Source organism: Astyanax mexicanus, chromosome 2 (assembly GCF_023375975.1).
Source record: "Astyanax mexicanus isolate ESR-SI-001 chromosome 2, AstMex3_surface, whole genome shotgun sequence".
NCBI lineage: Eukaryota > Metazoa > Chordata > Actinopteri > Characiformes > Acestrorhamphidae > Astyanax > Astyanax mexicanus.
In genome coordinates, this window is record NC_064409.1 from 14,649,652 (window position 1) to 14,663,309 (window position 13,658).

At 36.2% G+C, this 13,658-nt stretch overlaps 1 protein-coding gene across 1 annotated transcript in view; it reads right to left on the reverse strand.

Annotated features, from left to right (window-relative positions):
* The window catches only part of cd9b (CD9 molecule b), a 30,574-nt gene extending 27,350 nt beyond the window's left edge, over window positions 1–3,224 (reverse strand). Inside the window, exon 1 of the mRNA XM_022671290.2 lies at window positions 3,055–3,224. Coding sequence (XP_022527011.2) covers window positions 3,055–3,123 — 69 coding nt within the window. The 5' untranslated portion in view covers window positions 3,124–3,224. The remainder of the gene's footprint in view (window positions 1–3,054) is intronic.
* Window positions 3,225–13,658: the final 10,434 nt, after the last annotated feature.

A 13,658-nucleotide genomic window follows, 5' to 3' on the forward strand; every position in this document is an offset into this window, starting at 1 on the left:
ATTTATTTTATATTAAATTCATTATCAAATAAATGCATTCAACTCAATCATCATTAGAAACCATTTCAAACCAACTTTCTTATGTACAGATATATGTTCCTTACATGTTACAAGGCTTACTTTTTAAATTAGTCGGTTTATTTATTTGATATTAAATTAATTATCAAATAAATCAATCATCGTTAGAAGTATTAATTTCAAATTAACTTTGTCAAGTACAGACATATAGTCCTCACATATTAGGCTTATTTTGTAATTAGTCAGTTAATTTATTTTATAATAGGTTTTATAGTTAAATAAATGCATTAAACTACTAAATTATCATCAGATGTAATATTTTGAAACCAAATTTATGTTAGTAATTTTCTTTATTCAATAATCCATTTATAGTAAAAAAAACTCAATTTGTAACTTTTTTTTTCCAATTTCAATTTTTGTGCTCAGTGTGAAGCTCGCTTGACCAACTAGGAATCATATTGGTGCCAGGAATCTTTCAGAAAATCCTGGCTATTATTTTAATGTAATCTCAACAGCACCTTTACATTTTCAATGTATCCCTTTATTTTTGTATTGTAAACAATATTTAGTTCAGAAATCAACATTTGATGCAATAACTCCTCTATAAAAAAACCTCTGGAATATAATGAAGAACATTGATGACCAAAAGACTACAAACTAAGCTGAACTGTTTGAATGTTCACATCAGGGGTGGCATAAAGTTACCCAAAAGCAGGGTGAAAGACTGGTGGAGGAGAACATGCCAAGAAAATACCATGCCATGCTATTTCAGGATTATTCCACTAAATATTGGTTTCTGAACTCTAAAAACATTTATATTTGTGTTTCTAAATTAATTATTCTTTTTCTTTGCATTATTCGAGGTCTGAACGCTCTGCATCGTTTTCTTTAGTTTGACCATTTCTCATTTTCTGCATTTAAATGCTCCAAATGACAATATTTTTTGGAATTTGGGAAAAATGCTGTCAGTAGTTCACAGAATAAGACAATGTTCATTTTACTCAAACATAAACCAAAGTAAAATCAGAGAAACTGATCATTTTGAAGAGATCTATTTTTTTCTGGGGCTGTATGTGACAAATTTTGAGAGGTCAGTTAGACAAAAAATATTACTAGATGAAGACACTGGTCTGGGATTGGCGGAACAGGATGGGATGAGAGGCCCAAATCTGTGGATAAATGCTTTCATGGACCAGAAGTAAATAACTTGGGCAGTACATCTGCAAGCTGGGACAACTGAAATTCACCCTTTGATCGAACAATTTTTTTTTACTATTTTTAAAATATTATGTGTCTTTTGATACATATAATAATGTATATAGTAAACAAATTAATTAATTTTACATTAATTACTTACATAAAATGTAGGTATGTATTTAAAGAATTAAACAGCTCTTGGCTAAAAATAAAAACACTACTAAATCAATTAATTGTATTTAAATATGACAAATGACATTTAAATGTGAATGTTGGCACAAATAACAAACACTTTTTAGACTTTCACTATTACATACAGTTTACAATACAAAAAATTAAGGGGTATACTGAAAATGTAAAGGTGCTGTTGAGATTACATTAAAATAATAGCCAGGAGTGGATTTCCTGAAAGACTCTTGGCAATAAGATGATTTCTAGATGGTCAAGGGAGCTTCACACTGAGAACACAAATAAATAAAACAAAAAAAATAGAAAACACACACACACATAAAATATTTTTTTTATTATTTGACTATAAAATGTATTATCAACTAAGGAAATTGACTAACATAAATTTGGTTTCAAAATATTACACCTAATAAACATTAATAACTTTAATGCATTTATTTAACTTTAAAACTTATTTTAATATAATAAACGGAATAATTAAAAATGAGGCTTGTATAATTTAAGGAATATATAGCTGTACATGAAAAAGTTGATTTGAAATGAATACTTCTAATGATGATTGAGTTTAATGCATTTATTTGATAATTAATTTAGTATAAAATAAATAAACCGACTATTTAAAAAAATAAGCCTAGTAACATGTAAGAAATATATATCTGTACTTGACAAAGTTGGTTTGAAATAATTTCTTCTAACAATGATTGAGCTTAATGCATTTATTTGATAATTAAGTTAATATAAAATAAATAAACCAACTAATTTAAAAAATAAGTCTTTTAACCTGTAAGGAATATAAAGGTGTACATAAGAAAGTTGGTTTGAAATAAATACTTCTAATGATGATTGAGTTTAATGCATTTATTTGATAATTAATTTAATATAAAATATATGAACTGACTAATTAAAAAAATAAACCTTGGAACGTGTAAGGAATATTTATCTGTACATGACAAAGTTGATTTGAAATGATTATTTATTGAATGTATTTAATTGATAATTATTTTAACATAAAATTAGTGAACTAATTTAAAAAATAAGCCTTGTAACAAGTAAGGACATTTTATTATAAAATAAATGAACAGACTCATTAAAAATAAGCTTTGTAATATGTAAGGATGATATATATGTACATGACAAAGTTGATTTGAGACTATTACATTCATTGATAACTAAGTGTAATGCATTTATTTGACTAATAAAGTTGTATGAAAAAGAAATAGATTGACTATTTATTTGTAGGCAATATATGTTTGTAGAACATACTGTTGGTTTTGCCCTCATGGAATGACATTTGAGACCGTTTAATATTATTTTTCGTTTTGTGCTGTGGTCGGTAATTGTGCCACGGTCCCTAAGAGAGCAGCGCGCTGTTGGGAAGAGAAACGGGGTGAGAGCGCTCTCGTTACGGCTGTAGTTTTGTTAAATATGATGTAAAATATAAAATAGTCAGTAAAAACTGTGGTTGTAGTTTGTTGTGTTTCTCATTATAGCAAAAAAACACAATTACATTGATTAATCTACGTTTTGATTAAGGGGAAGGAAGTCTCTCACGAATGTCAAACATAAAACTAACTTTACCTCAGTTGTGACACTGACAGTCTTTAAACTCTGAACTTGTGCAGTGAGATTGAGAGAGTTGGTTGAACTCACCCAGATGATGAAGTTAAAGGTAAAGAGCACGTATTTGATGCACGTCTCTGCGCTGCTCAGCGCTGCCATGATGATGAAGGATGCTGAAGTTCAGACTAGCTCAGATCTACAGGGTTTTTGCTCCTCCTGCAGCTCCTCAGTATATCCCAGAAGAACAGCTGCTGCTGCTGCGTTTAGGATTGTATCTGAACTGTTTCTGCTGCACTTTCCTTATCCTCCACTGGGCCGCGCTCCTCCTCTTCCGAGAGGCCGCGTGAGTAACTGTGTACTCCCACCACAACAAACAGCTCCACCTCTCTACAGGAAACTGTAAAGCTCAGCCACAGCCCACTGTGGTCACTTTACCATTTGAAACTTTTTTCTAACCACCGTTTGACCCAACCTAAGACTGTTTTAACTTATTATATATAGTTGTGTATATACAGCTCTGTAAAAAAAAGAAGAAACCCTTTAAAGATGATGTGTTTCTTTTGAAATAATAATAAAAAAAAACTCTGGAATATAATCAAGAGGAAGCTGGATGATCAAAAGCCATCAAACCAAACTGAACTGCTTGATTTTTTTGCACCATAAGTGGCAAAGTTATTCAAAAGCAGTGTGTAAGACTGGTGGCGGAGAACATGCCAAGATGCATGAAAACTGTGATTAAAAACCAACCAGGGTTATTCCACCAAATATTGATTTCTGAACTCCTAAAACTTTATGAATATGAACGTGTTTTCTTTGCATTATTTGAGGTCTGAAAGCTGAAAGAGTCTTTGTTGTTGTTTTCAGCCGTTTCTGAAACAAAAAAATGCTTTAAATGACAATATTTGTATTTGCAATTTGGGAGAAATATTGTCCGTAGTTTATAGAATACTCAAAAATGAACCTATAAATAGCAAAATCAGAGAAACTAAAGTGGTCTTATAATTTTTTTTCAGAGCTGTATAATTTTGTAGCAAAAGAAAAATTTACCTGTTTTCATTTCCCATTAAAAATCTACTATAGACCGAATATATCTGTCCAGTATCATTTATTTTGCTTTAAACCTGGATATATGGAGTGCATTATTTGTAACATTATTGACTTCTGTTACAATCTGGTGAAAATCTCATTTAGGGGTGTGTCATGTTATATTGTTTGTAATAATATTATCAAATAAAATTTTATATTCATTTTGTTGCAGTAGTGTATTCTTTTTTTTAAACAATGTTGTCATATTCATAAGAAAACACTGTTTAAGATGGTTTGGACTTTTAGACCAATTAGAGGATTCTAAGGCAGACTGTCATTACCCATTAAACAATATGAGAGCCAGTTTTGTATCAAAATGTGACTCTCCTATGCAGAGGCGTGCAGACATAGACATCAGGTGGAGCTAAAGCACCACCAACTCTGCCCTTTATCAACCAAAGTGCACTTTTGAAACTTCATTTTATTATTTTTTTAAATATTATTATTATTATTATTATTATTATTATTATTATTATTATTATTATTATTATTATTATTAAGATTTTACTGAAGCCGCTTTAAAATTATCTTTTGAAAACCTGAGCAATTAAAAACGAGTGAAAACAGAATGCCCTGAAATCAGCTTCCTCTGTCACGTGACCCCACGCGGTCGGGCGCAAGGCACACTAGATGCGCTGCAGCAGCAGTTCAGTTCAGCGAGTCTTTAGCAGAGCACGCACGGCAACAGATAGGCTTCTTCTCCCCCGTGTCCCACCAGCCAGGTAACATACACATCAAGTAAAATCCTACCGTTTGCCCTCTAAGCCCAACGTGAAATCATTTTGTTGTGCAGTAAAATGTCTCATACAGCACCAAACTACTAAGCATCTTTAGCCGACTGGTCACCAGATAAACTAGCCGCTCTAGCCCAAATCAATGATAGGTAATGTGAGGACGAAAAAAAAAGTGCCCTTTTTCCCCCCTGAGCACTTCCCCCAAAATGTCTGTGTACGCCACTGCTTATATGTGTGCAACAGATTACGCTGGTGATTACTGTATCTGCTGTAACTGTGGATTAACACTTATTTATAAGCAGATACACCAGACACAAATGTTTCAGACTCTGTGTTCAATTTGACTAACTCCGAGAGAGCAAAAGTGGCTATGCTCTCTATGGGTGGGTAGATAACACTGTGTCCTCTCATCACTCCTACTGTGATGTTGCTCATCGTGGGTGTCTGTTAGCTGATATATCAGAGCTGTGATAGTGGGAGGTTATATGAATGGGATTTGCGTAAATAACCTTTACAACTGTGTAGAAAATAGTTGTCTTAGAGAACTTAAAATATCCTTTTTCTTACAGGGTATGTATAGTCTGTTGTATTTATGGATAGTAATAAGGTTGAAAAGTGTGGAGTACGTTATGTAATACTAAGCCTTAGCCACAAATCCAGCTTTAACACAGGTTTCAATCATCTGCCCAGGAAAGATCCTATGATTATAGGATGCACACTCCAGCATAAGTTCTAAGACACATCAGCCAACCAACCTTGAAACCTCAAGTCCACCCCGAAACAGAATAACACAAAACTGGGTTTTAAACCCAGCTGAAGGCGTGAATTATGAAATTTGTGGCCTTTATAGATGCTGTGAGTGTTGATCATTAGTATGCACTGTTGCCTTACTCATCGTCACCATCACATTGTGCTTGTTGCTGCATATAGAGTGTGACAGATCATCCTCCCTCTCTTCAGTAACGTTTAAGGCTTTGTCTGATTTCGCCTCAAGCTGCTTGTGTCGGGGTGGTACAGAGGAAAGGACAGTAAGGATGACAATCGCTCTTTCGGGAAAGGCTCTGTTTTGTATAGAAGAATGGAAGGCTTTGTCGTGGACGCGGCGCCGCACGCCCTCACCCACTCACCACTGTTGTGACAGCCATCCAACTCCGTCAGTGTCGCACGTCATCCTTAGCAACCACAACACAATAGCTGTCAATCAGCTGGTTAGAAACTGCTCAGAATCCACAGAATAGGGCCGTATAGAATTAGAAGGCATTGAAGCACGGACTGTGATGGAGCGAAGACACTGGTAGTGATGTTTTTATATACAAACCTTCTCTTCTGTATCTTTTTTGAAGGTGCCATTAAAAGCATTTATTGAGTATTTTAGGTTGTTCTTTAATAGATTAATAGGAAGTACAATATATAGACACAAGTATTTGGACACCTGCTCATTGTTTGTTTCCTTCCAAAATCTGGAAATAAAAGCGTTGAAAATGTTAAGAGTTTATCCAGCTTTTGTTGGAGAAACTGTCTCTACAGTCCAGAGAATTAGTGATTTTGGGATGATAGATGAGTACCACCCCACTTCATCACCCTCATCTTCACAGTTCATCCCAAAGGTATTAGATGTCATAATCATTGTTACATCTTCTCAGGGGGACGTCTGTAAAAAATATTTCACACTTCTGATAAAGTGATAAAACTCTTGCATCCGGACTGCAATTGAAAAAACAACAGTGAGTTAACCAGTGAGTTAGGCTTTCTCGGTCACATGACATCAGGGCCTGTAGCTCCTCTATTTCCACTGGCTGTTGTGTTCAGGTGGATCTCTTTTATCATATTTTTATTTTATTTTATTAATCAAAAAGTGACAAAACTCAGAAATGTAAGTCTGGATGGGACTAAAATTACCTTACGACCACCGAGGTTCAGCAAGTTCTTTTTTTCTTGGTCCTTTCTGTTCCTGTCTTGTGCTCTTCTTGTCTTCCTTAGTCTGCTTGTTTTTTAACCAAATTCTCTTTAAGCACATGACTCTGTCTATTCCTCTCTTGTCTCCACGCTAGCCATCAGTGTTCCCACCTGTCTCATTTGTAACTCCGCCCCCTCATTATCTTCCTCATGTGTTCCTTGACTTTGTCTGTGTGTGTGTGTGTGTGTGTATATATATATATATATATATATATATATATATATCCCATGTTTTCCTTTGTTCTCTATCATGCTTTTTGACCCCCAGTCATGTTTTCTTACTGGTTTGTTATCTTTAGTTTGCTTGTATGACTTCTGATTGTTTGTCCTTGCTTTTCTAATTAGTCCTTAGTTGATTGTTGATTGTCTTAGTTTTTGTTGCTTTGTTTGTTTTTAATATGACTGCTAATAAGACCAATTTGCATTTGCATCCTGCCTCCAACTCTGAATCATTGCAATCATAGTGCTAATAGCTTTATGTTGATCTGTTCCTATTCTATACAGGGTCTAGACCAACTATGAGCGTTTTCAGTACTGTGTCAGCACAGTACAACTTGTAAACTTGTAAAACTTGTAGCTGAAGAAATGTATTAGTAGCGATGTCCACATAAAATTGGGCATACAGTGTATGGTGAATATACTTGTGTTGAAGATTTACTTTGATTTGATTAAGAAAGCCTATTGACTTACATTACACTTACAGTAGACAGAGAGTAGACAGTGTTTATTGATTTACAATATCAAATAAGCACAAATGCCAAAAGTTATGAGACACAGAGGCTACAAAAACACTTCCCTGACCTTGTTTTAAATGGGGATGTATTAAATGTTTCTACCAATTACTTGGATTGCATGGAAATGTCTTGCCAGATGACAATCACAATCAGTAAATCCTTCTATAATGTATAGAATAGCTGCACAACATCAGAAATGAAATTTTCCCATCAACTACTTACTATCAGGCCACGCTCCAACTCTGACAATACATGTCGCCAGGAGAAACTTATAAAGGTGTGGCCGCTCCCAAGCCGTCCCGAGGTAACACTTACTTCATAATCAATGCACATACTGCTATCCCATGGCTTTTGGCATATCTGTGTAAATCATTGATTAAGGTAATCAACTGTATGCTACATTTTCCCCAGAGTGGCTGAAGAACAATGGAGTATTCATTTAAAAAAAATCCATCCTTTGTTCTTTAAGGAACCAGAGGTGATCCGTCAATAGCATTTCTCCAAAGAACCCCTCTGGCCCCTGCGTAGTCATCGAGCTGTGTGCTAAAATAGAAATGAATGATTAATTAAAGCATGACACATGTGAAATTAAGCAGGTTAATTATATGCACAGGGGGTCTGGTAATGGCTTTAATTTTGTGGAAAATGAAGAGGAGACATGAACATTAGAACATCAATGAGTTCCTATTACACTGCTCATAAATCTTCTGTGATGATTTTTTTTTTTCCTGCCTAGAGGCAGAAACCACTATTACAGCTCTTTCTTTTCCTGATGTCACTTCACCTTCTTTACTGGGCACAGTATGACTGAAAGACTGTATGTGTTGCATTAATGTTTAGGTATTTATAGAATCCATAGTCAGTTACTGTTGCATTGCTGTATACTAGAAGTGATCTTGGGGGAAAAAAGAGTAGGTTCATCAGATGGTGGTTGTATCTGCTTCTGCTTAACCTTTACGTGAATAAAAACACTTGTTTAAAATGTCAAATGTGAATCTATGTCATATATACTGATCAAGCATAAAATTATGCCCACCACCTTGTTTTTACACCAATTTTCCATTCATTTTTTAGCTTCTCAGTGGTACTGCTGATAGAAGGATACGTTAACAACAGTTTTCTGTGGGCAGCATCCTGTGAGCACTGAAGAATGACTAGAGGATGACAAACACAAACTGTGCATCAACAGATTTGCAGAGTTGACTTCCTGTCTCTAACTTTACCTCTACACGGTGGTGCATCTATGTATGAGTGTGTAACAGAGTGGAGAACAGTGAGTGAAGACAGTGTTTAAAAACTCCAGCAGCACTGCTGTGCTGTGTCTGATCCACTCACTGTATTAGAAAAACACACACTAACACCTCATACACCACCACCACACCACCATGCCCCTGCAGTGCTGAGGATGGGCATAACACACCATCCAAATAATAATAGGTGGTCCATCCTGGGGGATCCTGACCACCAAAAAACAGGGTGAAATGAGAATAATAATAAAGGATATATAGAAACAGACACAGGAATACAGTCTGTAATTATAAAACTGTGTCCTAAATATTCGGTGGAGCTAAAAGAAAAGGTGGTCATATTGTTTTCCTTTATTGGTGTACACCTGTTTAGCTTGGCTCTCATTGTTTGACAGTTTTTCAGTCGTGAAGTCGTAAAGTTGTGTTTCCCACCATGTAGCGGCATCCACCTAACACTACAGGACACTGAATCATCAATATTATTAATATTATTTTTCATATTTAAATCTGATGTCCATAAGTTTTAGGATTTGGGAGATTAAGCGCCCTCTCTGGTGAGAATGGGTAATTGCACAGAGCATGCGGAAGAATCATTTTAAACTGGGCGTGTGTGATGCGGTCTCCTTTCAGAGCGGATGAATCCGATTCCAGGTTATGTTCTGTCAGAGAGAGAGAGAGAGAGAGAGCGTGGTCACGGAGCTCTCTCCACCGTTCAAATGTCAATCCAATATTAATCATGTTCCTATTTGGCTTCAGAGCTTCTTCTCTTTGTTTTTACTATGCGTGAATGAGCCCTTCTTAAGTCTCCATCGCACCACCAGCCGCTCGCATTCAGTAAAACTGAGCTGGATCCTCTTTTAGAGGATGTACATGTGATGTAAGTACATAATGACATGTGATGTAGCCAGAAGAACTGCTGCGAAAAGTGACCCGACACCTCAATTTGTTTAGAATGAACATATTAAGCTTAGTAGGGATGGTAGTTTCAGCACACTCGTACCAATAAACACAATATTTTGTCCTTTCTCCACTCAGAAATGCTTTTGCTTTCAGTTTAGAAACAAAATAATACGGACTGTCACTTTAAGAAGAAAGATTGGATTATAGACCACACTTACTACAGTGTCATCTGTGAAGATCATTGTTTATGATCACCCTGTAATTCAGAGACTTGTTTCGATTGTAGAAACAGCCAAAATGGACTCAATAATCATGTAGTGGGAGCCAGGCATTAAAAATAAGCAGCAAAATCTTTGATACATTTCCTTTACCACCCCCTCCTCCTCCTCCTCCTCCAACTAGTATTTGAAGCTGGCCGAATGAAATGAAGAATGAAGTGAAAAGTGTAAGGCATGCTACGAGTGTTATTCTGACCCTTTAAACTTAACAGAATTGGACCGAGCTGCCGCTCGCTAACCTGTTATGTTTGATGGTGATGAAAAGGGCCTATGTTCTTCTCCGAAACAAGGCCAGGTTCAGCCTGGCAGGCCTCTCTGTCTGACACAAAGCCAGCCTTCAGAGAGTGTCTCAGCGTTTTGTGAGGCCATGATATTTTGGTAGCTCGCAGTGCGGGGGAAGACGGGGGATTATGAAAGAATTCTCATGCTCGTTTCTGAGAAAGTGTGAAGTGGAGCTGTAGTCAGCCTCGCTTTCACCTTCACAATGTCTGTTTTACAGGCTGTGTTTGCATTGCTCAATGATTAAGGATTAGAATATGGATTTACAATCATTCAGTCGTTCTCAATACTGGACCTGGATTGGTCATTACATTCCCTCACTTTCACAGGTTCCCCTGCTCTAAAAACTGAATTGAGTGTGATAGAATAAAGAACAAAGATCTGCACTAAGATCCACTGCAGTGAATCCACTGACATCCCAATGACAAAAGTCATGGGATAGGAATTAATGCTGCACTGACCTGTTGGATATGCATGTGGGGCCTCCTGCATTGAATGTGGATGTGGATGGGACAGTTATGGGCAGACACTGCTACTGTGGGTGATAATGATCACCTTCTGTGATGAATTTTGGTAAACTTTTGAAACGTTATATAAAAAATCCACCCATTTATCAAGACCCTACTATCAGGCCTTGCTCAAACTTCTTTCCCATGATTTCAGGCATGGAAGTGTATGTGATCTTTATTTTTCATCCCTGACCTAAAACTGTAAGACATAGGCAGCATTAAAACATGTATTTTCAATAGTTTCATTATTTATTTTTGTTAATTTTGAGTGTACTAAACACATACTGGTTATACAGCTCTGGAAACAAATAAAAGCCACTTAAAAATGTTGGTACCAAAATGAAAACCTCTGGAAAATAATCAAGAGGAAGGTGGATGAGCACAAGCCATCAAACCAAGCTGAACTGCCTGAATTTATCCAAAAGCAGTGTGTAAGACTGGTGGTGTAGGACATGCCAAGATGCATGAAAACCAGGTGTATTCCAACTTTTAAAACTCATGAAACTTTATGATGAAACTTTATGAACAAAAACTTGTTTTTTTGTGTGTAATTTGAGATCTGAAAGCTCTGCATCTTTTCTATTATTTCAGCCATTTCTCATTTTCTGCAAATAAATGCTCTAAATGACAATACTTTTATTTTTATTTAGTTTATAGAATAAAACAGCAATATAACAAACAAAATATACCTATGAATAGCAAAATCAGAGAAACGGATTTAGAAACTGAAGTGGCCACTTAATTTTTATTTTGTAATATAATATTTTAGACAATATAAAGCAAATAATCTCCAAAGACTATAATCTGATATCTTAATGTGGTTGATTACAGTGTTAATAGTGAAAAACTCACAATCCACAGTGTCTTGTGTCTACCTGTGAATCCGTCATAGTTGGTGATCATTACCATCTACAGTGGACACTGCAGTTTGTAGTACTTCTTCAGTTTCCATGGAACATAGCAAAAGTCATATGACATGGGACTAGTATGGTGTACCATGACTTTTGGCGTGAGAGTGCAGTGTTCTACTGCAGCAGTAGATAAAACATACCCACCTTAATTCTAATTCTAGGTGCCTGCTCCTTACTTTCATAAATGCATGTCTTGCATATTCATTTCAAAGATGATAATGAATAATTCATGGCTGTTATTAAATAATAAAGAGCCTGGAGGTCATGAGGTTAAAAGAAATGTGGAAACTAAATTCAACTCAATTGTATAATGAGAAGAATCTGACACTTTCATGCTCTGACCACTTGAGGGAGCCATTGGCACATTTCTCCACTCCACACATTCTGGAGGACGATTGCAAGTGCTAAAAATGTGGAGAACCCTCAGCATGTCTGGATTTATGAATATCCACATTCTTTTTCAGGTCAGTTAGAACTCTAAACTGAATCTTATCAAGTCCAGCAGTGCAGCAACTCTTTAGAGCAGGGGTATTTAATTAGAATTCAGTTCGGTCCAGTCCAGAGATTAATACGCCAGGCCGAGGTCCGGACCGTCGCCATTTTTAACCTGCGTTATGATTCAGTATTATATACTGTATACTGAAGAAGCCTATAGTATTTTCTCTCAGTGTTTTATGTCATCAACAACTGAAAGACAAAACAAATTACACATACTAGTATATTTCAACAATATGTATTGTTTTAAATAGACCTGTCACAATAATTACATTATCAACCTATCATAAAATAAATGAAAACACCTATTAATGTGAATCTGTATGTTAAATTTGTTTAAAAATATTTTTTTAAAAAGTATTTATTTTATTTGATTTTATTTATATTAGATTTAGGCCTGCCTGTCATGATAATTACATGAATGACAAATCATACTATATATGAAGAAATGTTTGCTGAACTTGGCCAAAATATCAGCTTTAAAAAAAAAAAAAAAAAAAAAAAAGCAGTTTATTTTATTTAATATTATTACTGTATCAGACTTTATTATGTTGTGGGTAAAACTGATGGGGGAAGTTGCCAATGCTTTTTGTCCCCTGGGGGTTGCCGTAGTTTTGAGGTAGGGTTGTTTTGGGAGTGGGGAGAGCGCGCCTGCGAGCCAGGGTTTTTTTTCTTGCTGAGGAGTTCTGATCAGGTGGAGTAAAGTGGAATATTTTGGACTCTTGTCTCGGTTGTTTCTCTTTAATTCCTCCAAGTAACACCGCAAGGTTACATTACTGTTAGTATGTTTTATAAAGGTAGTATTTTAATTTATTTTTCTGGTGCGCACCATCTGTATTCTCATCTTTTCCCGCTTTATTCTCCGATTTCTCACGGCCTGCTTCGCCTGTGTGGCTCCGCGCGCTCGCATCTGCATAGATCTGATTGGCAGAGGAGAGCGTTTTTTTACAGCACACGTGATTGGCCAGTAAGTTTACTGCACTGTAAAGCATGTAAACCGTAAAGACAATAAACTTTCCGCCGCTTTAAATAAACGCTGTCAGAATTAAATCCTTCTCAATAGTTTATCGGTCTGGGTCCAGATTGGACAACGTCTGGGTCCGGGTCCGGATCCGGATCGTGGTCCGCCCATTAGTGACCCCTGCTTTAGACTGTCACCAATAATGTCAGATCTGGAGCTGTATGTTTTAATAACATTGGTTATCCAGGTACAGTGGCATCCTTTAAGAAGTAGGATCTTGAAGTTGATGTCGTGGAAGCATGAAAAACCGTGAAACGCAAGAATCTGAGCTATTTTTAAAAAGGGAAAAATCAAGATGGCTATATGACTGGGTCAGAAGGCCTCACCTCACAACTTCTCAAGGACTTGTCACAGGATCTGATGATAACAAATCTGAATCCTGGTACCAGATTCAATTGGACACTTTCAGATGTTTTGTGGAGTCCATGTACATTTGAGTGGCCCTCATTTACAATGTAGCTGAGCCTGCACATAGAACACAGATTGAAGAGGCACAGAGTGGTCCAGCGGTCTAAAGTTCAAATCCCGGTCATGCAGCTCGCCA